Source organism: Spea bombifrons, chromosome 8, assembly GCF_027358695.1.
Source record: "Spea bombifrons isolate aSpeBom1 chromosome 8, aSpeBom1.2.pri, whole genome shotgun sequence".
NCBI lineage: Eukaryota > Metazoa > Chordata > Amphibia > Anura > Pelobatidae > Spea > Spea bombifrons.
This window is the reverse complement of record NC_071094.1, coordinates 8,880,607-8,896,083: the sequence shown is the minus strand read 5'-3', so window position 1 is coordinate 8,896,083 and position 15,477 is coordinate 8,880,607. Positions and strand designations below refer to the sequence as shown.

The 15,477-nt window shown below is 39.3% G+C and overlaps 2 protein-coding genes and 1 long non-coding RNA gene across 9 annotated transcripts in view; 1 reads left to right on the top strand and 2 right to left on the bottom strand.

The window, feature by feature from the left end:
- Positions 1-1,118, top strand: part of ATP2B3 (ATPase plasma membrane Ca2+ transporting 3) — an 82,442-nt gene extending 81,324 nt beyond the window's left edge. For 4 of the 6 annotated variants that reach the window (XM_053473585.1, XM_053473583.1, XM_053473584.1 and 1 more), the window contains one exon: positions 145-1,118. In XM_053473585.1, coding sequence (XP_053329560.1) covers positions 145-465 — 321 coding nt within the window. In that variant the 3' untranslated portion in view covers positions 466-1,118. The remainder of the gene's footprint in view (positions 1-144) is intronic. The other 2 variants (XM_053473587.1, XM_053473588.1) reach the window with 1 other exon arrangement.
- The window catches only part of LOC128503499 (uncharacterized), a 289,541-nt gene that overhangs the window by 255,261 nt on the left and 18,803 nt on the right, over positions 1-15,477 (bottom strand). The gene's annotated exons all lie outside the window — the stretch shown is intronic.
- CCNQ (cyclin Q) lies at positions 5,732-10,583 on the bottom strand. 2 transcript variants are annotated; one of them, XM_053473604.1, is made up of 6 exons: positions 10,521-10,583; positions 9,219-9,319; positions 8,175-8,358; positions 7,364-7,496; positions 6,677-6,904; positions 5,732-5,937 (listed from the first exon to the last, which is right to left on the bottom strand). In XM_053473604.1, exons 2-6 carry the CDS (start codon positions 9,307-9,309, stop codon positions 5,848-5,850), a joined length of 726 nt encoding a protein of 241 aa, XP_053329579.1. In that variant the 5' UTR covers positions 9,310-9,319; positions 10,521-10,583; the 3' UTR covers positions 5,732-5,847. The 2 variants fall into 2 exon arrangements, with proteins under 2 accessions (XP_053329579.1, XP_053329577.1); XM_053473602.1 differs by lacking the exon at positions 10,521-10,583 and adding an exon at positions 10,383-10,504.

The window sequence follows — 15,477 nt, the reverse complement described above, 5'->3', positions numbered from 1 at the left end:
ATTTCTAATGCTTCTTTCTTTGTTTCACTTCCCTTCAAATCCTTCTGCCATTGACGTCTTCTCCATCCCTCCATCTCACCAATGCATGTTTTTTTTTTCCATCGGGTGCTCCCCCTTTCATCTATTTTACCCAAACATTTTTAGATCCGGGTGGTGAAAGCATTCCGTAGTTCCCTCTACGAAGGCCTAGAGAAACCAGATTCAAAGAACTCCATTCACAATTTCATGACAACCCCTGAGTTTCTGATCAACGATTACATCCATAACATCCCCCTTATTGATGACACCGATGTGGAAGATAGTGAGGAGCCTCCAGGCAAGGTTCTGTGGTCCATTCCACCCCCCTCTCCTAATAAGAACAACAACGCGATTGATAGCGGTATTTACTTGACCACAGACACCAGCAAGTCGGCCACCTCTTCCAACCCTGGAAGCCCGTTGCACAGCGTGGAGACGTCTCTCTAACAGAAAACAAAATCCATCTTCAAGAACCACAAGAAATAGGATTCTTCTTTACTTGTTGCCGATGAGTCTGCAAAGCCAAAATACAATAAAACAGAAATAACCCAGTACTACCCTGCCAAGCAACACAAAACATGAATGGTAACTAACACCGAAATGTGTTAAGATTCCGTTAAAATCATTGTTACTTCCAAAATGATCTCTCTCTCTCTTTTCTCTCCCTCTGTTGGGGACCATCGTCCAAACCAACAACAAGAAGCTAGTAGATGATTAGAAACCTGGTGTTCAAACTGCAACCGTCTAAAGCCCCAGTCCCGTGTCATCAGTATAGCTTTTGTGTGCCATTTTGACATCATTTCCAAAGTATCCTCTTATGCTACGTGCTAGTTGGTACATGCTGTAACAGATACACGTGAAGGTGTTGCCAAACATGCAGTACTCCGGGCTGAGACGGGACATGGGCTTCCAGCTATAGTTCGGACGCACGCAAAGGAAACATTCAAAATGTTTTTAAAAAAGGTTAATTCAGTCGTGTCACAAATGCTGCCATTTTTCATTTCCATCGTGATGTATTTTCTCATTTCTTTCTCAACTAATATATAACATTTACATATATTAAGTTGGTAAAAGCCAAATAAATAACGAAACAAATGAAAGGGTAAAATATCTTCACACAGAAAGGAAAACTTTCTTCAACTGGGCTGTTTTCCTTTTTTCCCTCCAATTTGTCAAGTAGGATGTTTAGCTAAATCGTAAGGGAAAAAATGAAGCTTTTAGAAGAAATAGACACTTTGACTACCCTGAGTGAATCTCTCTTAACCTTTCACAAACACTATTAAGCACTAAAATAGTATATGAGACATTGTTAGGGTTTGTGTTGCGCCCAAACATGCAGTTCTTAAGTTGTTTTTGACAGGGCCTTTTTTAACGCTGGTCAAAAAGGGCAGCTGCCCTGGGCCTGGGCTTACATGAAGGGGATATGGCGGATCCTCCTTGTGCCCCCCTTCAATAGCCATAATAGACCAGTGGACGCCCCTGCACCAGCAAGCACAGACCTCTCTAACCATACCTGGCAGATACCCTTGTGTGGCAAGGCCAGGGCTGCCCGCTGACGTTAATGAGTGGTCCTGGCATTGTTCCTGCTGCCGCCAGTGGGCGTTCCCACCGACATCAGTGGGCGTTCCTGCTGACATCACAGGAAACACTCCCATTTAAAGGGGAAATGGGCAGGGGGAGGGGGATGTCAAGACCCCTCTCCCGCGAACCGGAGGATTCAGCGAAGCTCCTCTTTGAGTTCTCCAGGTCAAAAGTGGAGAGTTCCCAGGAATGCTCCTAACGCTTCCTTATGCCTTGTGCAACCCAGCTGTTGTAGATTAGGGGAAATGACATCATAACCCAGCGCCCAGCAGCGATGTTTTTATCTTTCGCACAATCCATACCTAGGGCTGCACCCGCAGTCGGCGTCTTCACTACATTACAAGGCGCAATTTGCCTTTAACCTCCACGTCTTAATGGTGCGCAGCGCCTTCTAATGCAGTCTATGGAGGCTGGCAACAAAAACAGCTACAAATGGACTGGGGGGAAGCTCACAAGGAGCCTTTTATTCTTAAACATGGTCCTGGTTCTTGTGCTTATTTTTCCATGATGCTTAGCTATTACAAGAGGATCATGGGAACTAGATTTCTACCACCTTTGTTTAACCTTTGTCTAGACAATGTAGTTGCTATCTAAAAAATCAATAACCTCAACTGGCAAGCAACTAATTAAGTTTACAGAACCCTTAATACACATTATAAAGCTAACTCCAAACTCAAAGAAAACACCTTTTTCTAGTAGGAGTAGACTGAAAATATTCAGTCTACTCAGCGCTGTGCGGAGCAGAAGAAGAAGCCTTCAGTAACTGTTGAAAGCACAGCACAAATTCTTACAACTACTCGAATAAATTTTTACAAATGAAAGGGAAAATCCATTTTAGCTGAACTCTTTAATAGTAGAACATTCTATTAACATTCTTTTTACATCTTGTGCCTGTGTGACCCTTCATTCTTGCATGAGAGCTGTACGTTAAAGGTGAAAAGTACGAACATTCTATTTGTCTTAATTTCGGGGGGGGGACAAAGTATTATAACTCAAATGTATCTAAATATAAGTGTATGGCAGAGAGAGATCAGTTCTGGAGAGCCAGCCCTATGCACTTCATTCACATAAATACATACTGTTATCTGTCACGGAGGTTCGTCAAGGCAAAACCCGATTAAACGGTGACTATTAATGAAGATATGGAAGTGAATGACTATGGTGTAGACCTCTGTTTTTTTTTTGTTTGTGTTTTGGAGCCTGCCATATAGCCGAATGAATGGGATATGCCTGTAGAGAAGGCGTATTAACTGAGACTAACACAATACGGAGACAGAATTAAACGACTCGCAAAGCATCCTGTCCAACACGTAATAGAATTTCAAAGACGCTCTTGTTATTCTTCTTACACGAATGACTGTCATGAATGGTGGGTTACTGTTAAGTGCTTTGAAATTAATGACGGAGCCTTGTACTAGTGAGCTAGCCAAATTAAGGCGATGCCTTCCATTCCAGTGTTTCTAGGATGCCGCTTAGGACTTTACTTAAAAGTATCATAATTTCATAAAATTATAAGCCATGGGAAACCCTGCATTATGTATTTGAAATACCATTTTTTCATCATGTTACAGGGTCATATTGGGAACACGTGGAATTTAATTCACAGTTGCAATAACGGAAGCAAGGTGAATAATTAATCCGTTTCAATAGCCCTGTAACAAGCGTCTGAAACAGCAATTTAATGTGAATTAAAAAAAAACACACACAAAACAAAAATCCATTACAGGTTTTAAGTTATTTTTCCAGAAGCTATCATTTTTTAAAAGAAAACATTTGTCAGTGCCCGTGGTAACCACTCAAACTACCAGCTCTAGATTACTTAAGCCATTTATTTATGTTTTAAAACTGCATTCAAGTAGTTGCTGCTCAATAATTATATTGGGGGGGAAAAAATAAAAAAAATGCAAGTTTGTTCCTTTCAGCATATGAGTGTATCAAGATATTAAAAAAAAAGTATGAAAAAATTCTTGGTGTTTAATTTAACAATGATAATGTGTAATATTACCGTTAATTTGCAGGCTTCTTTTCATTCAATATTGTAGATATATTGATAGATCAAATGATACAAAGAATTATATATTTAAAAAACCAAAAAAAGAAAAAAAAAAAAAAAAGAAAAAGCCACTATTGCTGTATAAATCGGCCAAAATGTAAGCGTGCTTTGCTTATTTATTTTATTGGGGGGGTGGGTGGGAGGTAGATGGGTTTGGGGGCAGTGCAATATGTTCATGTTGGGGTATTTTTTTCTTTTTTTTAATAAAGAGAAATGCTTGTACATTTTTCAGGGTTGCGCATAACAACTCACATTGGGAGGCCTCTCTGAAATATATACTGTAATCGAATGGCTGATTTTGTTCATATTGCTACATATGTTAAAACTTTACCTGCCTGTAATAAAACAAAAAAAAAACTTATATATGAAAAACCAACACCCTGTATAGTATTAAAAAAAAGTCTGTATCTGAATTTCAAAATTTAAATAGACAAAAAAAATGTCTGTATAAAAAAACAAAATATGAAACTATTCTATAAGCCCAGTATTGATAATGTGTGTGGGTTTTTTTCTTTGGCGTTTTTTTTTTTTTAAAGAAAAATAAGCCTCTACATCATAAATATGTTAACTCAATAACACTAATTATATATATTTTTGTAATTCAATTATACATGACTTAAAGAATGCAGGTTGTTACAGATAAGATTCCGATAATGAATAAAACAGAGAGAATATAGTAGAATGTGGACCATTAGATACTTTAATAAATCACTATATGATGTCCAATATTGCATATTCCTTAGGACATTATATTTCTCTAAGTAAAAGGGCAATCTGGGATTGGAATTTACAATTTGCTTCTGCTTTTTAGACAAAGCTTCAACTCATTCATGTTCATCACTCATCTTCTTGTCTAGCCTGTCCCAGTGACATCACACGAGCCTGTCCCAGTGACATCACACTAGCCTGTCCCAGTGAAATCACACGAGCCTGTCCCAGTGACATCACACTATCTTCACTAGTAAAATTCCTCCAAATCTGCCCATACTGATATTTAGATCGGAAATAGACCATTGTCAACAACCAAACTGGTCTTTTTATGAATGCATAAAATGTTGCATTTACGTAAGACAAACAGAAAAGGATGATAAACGCAACGTTTAATACGTTCATAAGAAGACCTAGTAACTACTCTAAGGAATATGCCATATTGAAGATCACAGTGATTTATTATATTAACCTGCCCCTTGAAAAATTGCATGGTGGGTTTCCTCCTTGGACTTGCAGAAGGCCCATAGTAACAGAATTGGACAGCAGATAAGGACCATTCGGCCCATCTGGTCTGACCATTTTTTCCTCATGTAAAGATTCAGACTTTAATCCTTCCTTGGTCTCATCTTAGTTCCCTCCTAGACAAAGAAGAAGTAGCAGGATCTATGCATTCTTCATCATATGCTACAAGACATCCCCTGTTGATGGGATTTAGTCTTTGTTCCTACTACAACTGAAGTCTCTCCTCCAAGTCCACCGGCATCGCACAGACCCTTATCTGGCTACCTGTGGCCCCAATCAATCACAATTAAATAGAACAAGTTCTGAAGAAAACCTGGATTGGTCTCTAGATTGCATAACAACCCATGAAGATGACGTATCGGCCTCCACCCTACCCTCAGAGACCCACTGACAACAATTACATCTATAACTAAAACACTCCATTATCCATATTGTTCCACTATTGAAGGCAGATAGAGAAGAATTTGGTCCTAAATGCGCACCACCTAAGCTCACACGTTGCACTCCGTTCAGTGTATGTAGATTTGGAGTCAGTTACATAAACATGTAGGGTGTAAGCGGCTTTTCTCTTCCATTAACAAATGAACCGCACAAAGATATTTAAAAAATGTTTTATTTTACTATTTACATAAAAGATTGATTCCTGGTGCATGCTGCTCAAGACAGGCATCATAATGTCTTCAATTAAATTAGGGTGCACCTCATCACACATTAGTCATAGTTAGTTGATGAGAATGTTAACAAATAAAACATACATCATCCATTTGATCATACGTCCGTTATAAGCAGCTTCATCGTTTGATGTAACAGAAAGTCCAGTCTCTTATACGCCGCCTTCCATCTTCATTTCTTTTTTGGCATCCAGTAGGATATTTCCAAACGAAGTCCATAAGCCATGTTACTGCAACTCTCCACACATCCAGGCAAGGAAACCAGTCCTACACATTCACTACGGAGTTGGGTCACGCTATCTCCGTATCCAATGTATAAATGTGGATGAGATCAGATATAATATTGTTGATGATTAGTTTTGTGATATCTTCACTAAAAACCTGGAAAAGGGTAAATTATATATAGATAAATGTGTGTAAAGATGAAAGATCGTATAAAACGTACAGAAAAGCGTAACTGGAGAGACATAAATGTGTGACGGCTCTGATGATTTCATCTCAACTTCACTAAAATGTGCCATTCATGAAGACTCCACTAATCCAAGCACAGCTGGATGCAAGAACAATGTGAAAGATTATTATACCTGTGAACTGAAGCCTATTTTATCCGGTTTCAGTTATCTCAAAGGTGAAAATAAGAGATGGTGTTTAGAGCAGGAGCTCTCTGTAGAACACAATGGCAGATCAGACACATTCTCATTGTCTCAGATTCAGAACATTTTTATGCATGTTTAAATGCCCTTACTGTATTAGCTTCCATCTCATTTATGCAGGGAGGCTGTTACACTTATCTACCACCCTCTCAGTAAAGTAAAACTTTCTTAAATGTATGCCTACATCCCTTGGAGTCTCCAGAACCGTACACAATACTCTAGGTGAAGTCTGACCAGGGATCTTTAAAGTAGAAGAACCTCCTCCCTCTTCCGGCTATTAATGGCTCTCGCTTTACAACCCGGCACCCTGCTTGTTCTTTCTGGTGCTTTGTTGCATTTCCTGCTCACCTTTAAAATCTCCAGAATAATAAATCCCAAGTCCCTCTCTTCCCTCCCAGTTTTTTGGAAGAAACCGACATTGTTGCGGAGGGATTCGAGAGACGACTGTTTTAGAAGAAAGTCCTTACCTGCCACCACTCAGTCTCGGCATTCTCATTACACGGCACCTCTACTCCATAGCATTGCAAGGCAAAATACAGCACGGCCACTGCAATATGTTGGGGCTTATACCGAAGGCATATATCACCGTGGTAGCTGTCCCGCAAAAGGGCCCATGAGGCTGTGGCAATAGGTGTACGGTCCCAAGTGTGCCGGTTCATCCAGCTTTTTAAAGACATCAGGTAATGAAGGAGGTACTGGAAGGAAAAGCAAGAACATAAATTTGAAAACATATCCCTATATGCAAACTATTCCTTAGTCTGTCCACATTCAAGCCTAAGGTAACAGTCAAAGCTCGAATGACTCAAATCACTTTCAAGTCCTTCTGTTTTCATATTTTCTTATATTGCTGCTTACTATGCATAACCCCCCAACGTTTCAGGAGTCCAAGTCAGGACGACTTGGACTCCTGAAATGTTGGGGGGTTATGCATAGTAATGAAGGGGCAAGTACCTGAAGTGGGTAGGAAGGAAGCATCTTACTTGTTTAGTTACCTAGCGATGCTAGCATTGCAAAGAGGTTATGAGGGAGCCACAAATAGATCCAGTTCTGCCAGATAAACATATGTACATTTCCTTAAACCTTGTTGAACGTAGGAACCGCCAATACTTTTGAGTATCTGAAATCCCATAAAGGGTTTAGGATTAAACGGTTACCTTGTGTGGATGTTCAAAAGAAACTCGAAAATTCAAAAGCCTAAGCATCAATAATTCGCAATGCACGATGCTGTCCCTCAGCTCCCAAAACTTGATGTCAACCTCCAGTGGCTCACTTCCTGGATTCAGACACCTGCACATTGAACAAGTCTTACTCGAACTTCCATAATAAAAGATTAGTTATACATATACAGCTGATAATGATTTCACCGACACATCAAGACAAAGTTAGATGACCTGACATCATACACACGTCCCAAAATTAATCAAAGCCAAGAAAAAAAATACTAATCATGCACTCAAGGTCCATGTGAAGGATGAACTTGTTCAGGATGCATTTGGTTCCAAAGGCTTTAGGTAGCAATTGTACATCTGTGGAGAGCTTCAGATTTACAGCTCTACATACAAAGCACACGGCAAAAAATAGACAAGTAGAAAGAGCAGTCAAACTGGAATAACTAAACAAAATGCCAACCTTGTAATATGATGATAACGATCACCATAGACATATTTACTGGCTTCTCATGCCATTTACCCAATGGTTTCTCAGTGGACTACTTAGCCAGACTACTGTATATGTCAACAATAGTTTTATTCTTCACACATTGTTCATATTATTTAAGAGGGTCCCAGACAGACTTACACAAGTACTTTGTAAGTACTTTATCATGCTTTCATTAACCCTAAAAGAAAATTGCTTGAGGGGGACGGGAAAATGCATACGAGGGGATTCTACAGAATCCCATCTTGCGTTTGCAAGGAAGACCTCACCAAGTGCATTCGATGCCTGGAGCGCGTATGGATCCTTTACCTGTGGCAGACATTAATAATGTCTCTGGTTCTCAAGTGCTGCTCTTCTACTTTCCCGGCAAGGTAAATTGCAGACATGGCCACCAGGTAAGGGTCATAGTTATCCACATTGGTCTCTTTGAAGAATCTGTGGTATACGGTACAAGCTGTGGCAAGCGGGATGGACTGCATTCCCAGCTTAACACCTGTCCATGGAAAAACGTTTTAAGATTAAGAAAATCAAAATGTTCTAGTTTTTCTGGAAAATTGTCAAGTTGTGTTACGGGTATGCATTTTGGGCTTATATTCATGTATGAACAGGCCTGATTTTAACACATATGCTGCATTTAATACATTCTCACTACATGTATCAATCCATCACACATTAGACATTGTAGTATGACCACCACCACGGTAACGATAGGGTCAACATTTCTTGCATGCTATTATTACACATAATATTTGTATAGATAACCTGCAGTATATATACAAAACACAAAACAACACTCTCCTTTTAATAAATAAATAAAAAACCTCTTCTAGGCATCCCTCAATTACCAATTGTAGAAACAAAACAATAGACAAGAGTTCCACTTGTTCAGCAGCTGAAAGGAATTATGGGTAGGAATACCTTTAACAGAGACTCGGATGCATTTGGGAGAAGCAATGATAGAAAAAAAAATATCTTGCACTGCGAACCTGCGTAAATGCTAATAAACCTGAATTCAATCAATCGGGTTTACCAGTAACTGTTTTCTCCCTGGATGCTGATGTGAAACCCACACAATCCGTTTTGATTTAGAAAGAAAGACTCCAAAAGGATGTATTTTCAAGGCCCGTTAACCCTTTCTCTTCCATACATCTTTTGGGCGTCTCTTTCCTCCAAAATATCGAGGATTGTGTGGGGATAAAATGGCTACCGCTAACCCTGATCGATTTGATTGAGTTTTATTGCCGCTTGTGCGGGTTCTCAGTTCATTGATATTATGTGAGTCTATTTAGATAAAACGTCACTTTGTAATTTCATAACAAACCGGGTTGCGCTAGAAAGCAGCAAAGACCTCACCAGTTTCCATAATAAACCTGATCACTTTAAAGGGGTTTTTAACAGGTCTGTCTGTCTCAGAGTTCACAGCAGCACTTGAATTTGTGTCCATTATTAGTTTCCTAAAAAGACAAAGAAAAGAAAAAAAATAGGTGTTATTCCCAAGCAAATATACAACTAACAGAGGAATTTTATGTATCGCAAATGCCTTTGACCCTAGACCAAACAGCCTACTGTCTAAAAGTTAGGGCTGGCAAATGGGGTCCAAGAGATTCTTAAAATGGGAACTTTAGGTGCATCTATTTTAGGAGCTACGTGCACTACTATGCAGTGTGCTTGACCCTCGGAGAGGTGCTTGACCCTCGGAGAGGTGTTTGTGGAAATGATCTGGACACTGTGATGGACTGACAGCACGAACATTATTATCATCTTTTATTTATATAGCGCCAATAATTTACACAGCGCTTCTTACAGTACATATATTTAAGGGGAATGATAAGACTAGAAAAGAAAGACTAAGACATTATATGTCACTAAGTATTATATTCACAAGCCACAGTGCTTGGTTAAAAGCCATACTACATTTAGCTGCTCCCATTTATTATTAGTAATATATATATATATATATATATATTATAGCCACCGTATGCCACAGTTCTGTCCCACAGGTTGCGTCTCCGGTTAATATTTACGAGGATTTATAATAAAGAAATAGAAAAACATCATTTAATGTTTAATGTCTCGCATCTGGACCCCACATCATGAGACACTCCTGGATACCTGAATAAGCCTGAGAATTCTTAAAGAACATGTCAAGGTGATTTTAGTGTAATTGTAGAGTTTGGCAATATGCGAACAAACCAATAAATGACAAACACGAATGTAGTTTATTTGCAGCGAGCGTTCCCCAATCGCATTATAAATGCAGGCATCATGAAAGTCATGGGGCCAACTTAACTACATCCGCAGAGAGGCTTAAAGCGCTCAGGAATCCTGGGTCGAACGATAAAATAGGAATGATTCAGATATAACCAAATAACGCTTTTTCTGTATGGAATGAGCGGGTCACATGGCTTTTACTGGCCACCAAGAGCTATAGGACTGCTATTCCTTCTCTGTACTGAGTAAATAAAAGTTCACCTGCTTCAAACACACCTCCATATTACATAAAGGTATTTAAGGTACCTGATTTCTATTTTACTGATCGTTACCCGGTCTGTGCAATCCATGGAACCAGAAAAATATCCCTCCCCAAAACTTCATACAATGAAAGAGTTAACTCTGCGACTCAACCCGGGGTCACGTCATCACAGTGCGACCTACAGGTTAATGAAACAAATATTCCGCCACTAATGCCTCTCGAGAAGACTACCGCACATTTTCCAGCACTACTTCCGGGGTCCTCAAGCACAGCTAAGTAGCTGTTCAACTGCCTGTCAAACTTACAGGCTTCCTGGGTCCTTCTATATACTAAGGTGTCCGAGACATGCCTGTGCTTAAAAAAACAAAACACTGGGAATGTTGCATGTTTTTGCCACAATTGTCTTTAGTAAACACTGAGTAACTAGATATTGTTGATACACCATGCCTCCCAAGTGTCCCTGTTAAGGAAGGACAGTCCCTGCCCCCCCTCTTTTTCAGCATACTGTTTATGAGTGCATTCTAAATGCAATTGTCTAAAATACATTTTAATTTTAATTGTCTTATAAAGTCCCACTCCATGGGCCGAAAGAGAAATAAGATCAATAAATAAAATTTACAGACATCATTGGCATCCAAAACGTACGAGAGGTCCCGGAAGGGATCGCAAGCCATACTGCACTGGAAACTGTGCAAAAACAAACCAAAAAAACGAATATAATAAAATAAAATTGGCCCTACCACTATAACTAAACAATAAAAACCATCACTAACCGCAAACCCCTTAAGCCAATATTAATAAAAATCTAAAATAATAAAAATATGTAATATAGGGTAATATGTAAAGGATGGATGTGGTCCTCTTGAACAATCAGATGTTGGCGAACATAAATTGTGTCATTGTAGCACCTACAGTATAGAAGAAACTTTAAGAAACAGCCCTACATCAATATATAATTTGTGAGGGTTATCAAATGTGGCAAATGGGAATTATGGTAAAAATGACACAAAAAAAACACATCTGGTCTTTCCCCCCAATATCTTTCCTCTTAATGTTCCAAATGGCAGCAGATGACCTGGTGGGGGACAGGGTTTCACGAAGGCTTTAATTGGCAGCTATTTATATAATTGAGTGATTAAAGTAATTAAAAGGGGGGATAATGTATTTTATTTACACTATTTAGTTTATAAACACACTTTTATTGTTTACAGACGCATCATTATGATGTTTTGGGGCTGTAGAACACTATGATTGCCTCATACATCAGGGGAAGAAAGAAGGACATCAGGAGATGAAAGAGGAACGTTAGGGGAAGAAAGAGGGACAGGGGGGATTTGGGTCCTATATAAGCAGAACTTTTTTGTTGCATATACAGAGTTTTGCATACACTTCTTTGAGCTGTGGCTCCAGAACTCTTCGACAGGTGGGAATACATTTTGGGAACATCTTTCAGACTTAATCGCTTTCCCCTCTAAGATGTCACATGTTCAAATTATAACCTGTGTTGGGGGTGTCTAGGGAAGGACCACATACCCACCGTACCAGAAGAGACACTTTGCATCGCTATGTGGAAGGTGGAACAGAGGTCTGTAATTTTATAGCTCCCTGGACTGGTCAGGGGAGGTCAGAGGATCTCTCCAACTGGCCCATGCTGCCTACAAAAGCAGGACAGTGTCCGGAAAATCAAGACTGTCTTGCAAAAAACAGAACTGTTGGGAGGTATGCTGATGAAGTCTCAGCACACAAATGTCACTGCCATAAGTATTATTATTATTTCTTAATTTATATAGTGCCATCATATTCCACAGCACATTATATGGTTCATAGGCAATAAAGCTGCACACACTTAGTAAATAACATTATTCATGAGGCTAGTGTGATTCATTGGTGCAAAAAATCTACCAGCACCTATGTTGCAAAATGACTTTTTATTTTTTTTATTAAAAAGCTACTAAAATGTCTAAATTATTAATGCTGATTTTTTAACATAGGCATATAATTTATTTTGTTAAATATGACAATATCAGAAGCTACCACTAGGTGGAGGTGTTGTACCCTTTATTCTGCACAAATCTACAGGGCTTCTGCTGCCTGCAGCAGTGACAAGCAATAGAATTGTCATTTCTGGGTACTTTGCACAAAAGGCTTTTTGCAACTTTATCATTCTTGCCTGTCATATAATGAGATCTAGATGGTTTAACCAGTCTGCATCAATCTATGTGCCTGGTTCTTCACTATATCCACTCAGTAGAGCAGCATTAACAATCTGCTCTAGGTAAGAACATTTCCCTAAATATTCCTGTCTTTTCCCCCGTTGCCATGGCTCTGCAGATGCTGCATGGTTACAGTGTGAAGAATTGCTCATCCAGTCTTGTCTGTTTGCTTGGCTGTGTATTGTAAGGTTTTTTCTCTCTCTCGGTAAGGCCTGCTGGGTGATTCTAAACTTAGCTCAGAATGTCACTGCCAGAAAGGTGGGCAGAAGAACAGTCCCATCTGCCCACAGCCTGGAGGAAGCATGGTTAAATTAGTGATAAGAAAATCCAAAGTGTGGGTTTCACAAGGTTACGACTTACTTGCATGTCATATTTAATCTTCTAGCTGGTTCTGCATGAGAAATCGATGCACGATATAAATCTTAAATTTAAGAATAAAGAAAGATACATTGTTTATTGAGGTGCTAGCGTAACAATTTTGGATAATCTGCTTTGGTTGAGTATCTTTAGGGGGAAAGGTATGCATGCATAAAAAGCAGGTAAAAAAATTAATAAATGAAAAATACCTTCCAGTAGAAGCTGCAGCTTTCTACTTCATACCTGGCCCGACAATTGGCGCAAGTGATTGGCTGCTTGATGCAGCCAATCGGTGGTAGGAGTGCTCCCCTTGAAATCAATGGGAGCGCTTACTGCACATGCACATGGGGTCTTGTTAAAGCCCCTCTCAGCACTCGAGCCAGCACCAGAGCTGACTGGTAAGTATATGAATAGGGCTGGATTAACCGCAGAACACACAGAGCAAGTGCACCAGACCCCTAACGTTCTGATGGGTCCATACCTCTCGCCTGTCCCACCTGCGGCAATCATCCTCCCTCACTGTGGCTTGTTGCCCCCGAATGATGCGCGGTGTCAGTAAGGGAAGATAAATGCTGCACATTGCAGGACCTGATTGTCTTGTATGTGTTCATACATATAACACGTGTGCTATTACACATGCAGTATTCCAATGCACCAGATGGCCAGTCTGTGCCGAGAGAGGTGGTTGCCTTTATTTTTGGATACAGTAAAATACATATTTTGAATCGGCATCTTTCGTAAGCATTAAAGTAATGTTAATTGGCTCTAATTAGAAAGAGTACTTGCAATTTTAGCAGATTACTGCAGATTGGTTGAAAATAGAATGTAATCAGTAGCTGCAGCGAAAATGTTTTATTTGGGATGAGTTTTGTGGACTGGTGTATTAACAGAGAAATCATGAACAATTATTTGAATATAGTTTCACAGACAGAAAAATTAAGTCTCCGTATGAGACACTGAACACAGCTGTCACGGATAACACATAATAGATATTAAATAAAATTATTGTGACTTGAATATAATCAGCTGAGGCTGTCTCTGGAAATTAAGACGAATGGAAGGCAACCACCAGCCATCTATTGACAATCTTCATAGATACTATTTGGCTTTGAAACGTTCTTTGAGGTCACATTTCAAAATAGCTTTGTACAGGCCTAGCCTGACTTTAGTAACAGCCAGAAAATGGAGAGACAGGAGACTCAGATACAGTAGCTGGAGTTTCCTATTAAAGTTTTAGATGTGTTTGTGAAACAGAAAAATACCAGGTATTCGACTTCAAACATTTTAGGGGCTTGGTATGTTTAAGTTACATTATAGACCTACAATACGGTGCCTCGACTGCTAGCTACTGCCAAATATCGTACTTTATAAGACAGGTAACTAATAGTTTTTCAGACTTGGGCAGGGCAGCTGGTGGTACCGTATAAGCCAGACCTCAAGGCCGGGCTTGGTGGGGCATGTTCAGGTCAAGGTGGACATGCTAGATACAAGAAGAAAGTCAATGTGAGCGTTTTAAGGACCACAAACCTAACAAGACGAAGGTCTGGCTCGTCCTTTTCTTTTCACCACTTGGAGCCAAGCCAGGTATTAAGATGAAACCCAGCTCAACCCAATGTCGGCTCACGCAGCCTTGGCAACATTTGAGAGGCTGGCCTCTCATACACACATTTGACCTCTTCTTTGACCTGTATCGAGAACCTTTTCATAACCCGTCTTTGTATAAAAATAATTTAGGAGTTGAACCTAAGAAAATAATTTGAGCCAAATCGATGGAACATTATTATAACCCAACACCTTCACAATCACCACGTTCATAGCTATTAAGGAAAACGCTTTAAAGTATTATGTAGAAATACTAATAGCTATATTTCCTAACTTTATGAGCATCATTTAAAATATAGATTTAACATAATCCGCATGAGAAAAGATCTGACAAACAGTGTAGAAGGAAAAAAATACAGGCCTCTACCCTAGCTCCTCATAATGTCACTGTAGTCTAATTGAAAACCAAAATGGCCGACCTCAATATAATTTTCTTTATAACCCTTAAAGTACAAGAGAGATTAATAATGGATTGACCATTGTTCTGGCACCCAGATGACTAAAGATAATTTGCTCTTCTCTATGATTTACAATTTCAAACAGGAATTTATAAAAACTGAACTGGTACATTTACGGAAAAACAATCTTTGTGTAGGGATAAGTGATTTTGTTATTTTCTATCCAGCCCCATTTTCTATTGTAGTTATTGTTTGCAAGTTAGTGAGCGTCCGTGTTGTTTTTGTTGAAATAAATGTTTTTTTTTTAAATGTCACATTGCTTCCAGTACTTAGGGTGAATGAGCGATGTGATGCGGGCTCTGTGACTAAAAGCCCGTGCTCTGCTATGCAGGTACACGGATTAGGTGTGTCAACAAGTACATTATTTTGGCTCATGTGAAATCATACACTATTAGCTTCTGAAAAGTGTTCCTTGTTTTAGGAAAAATTGCCCCTGTCTTCATTGAAAGCAATGCATTTTGAGGCCGTACATGTACGGGCTTTGTCATTAAGGGGTTAATAAATATAAT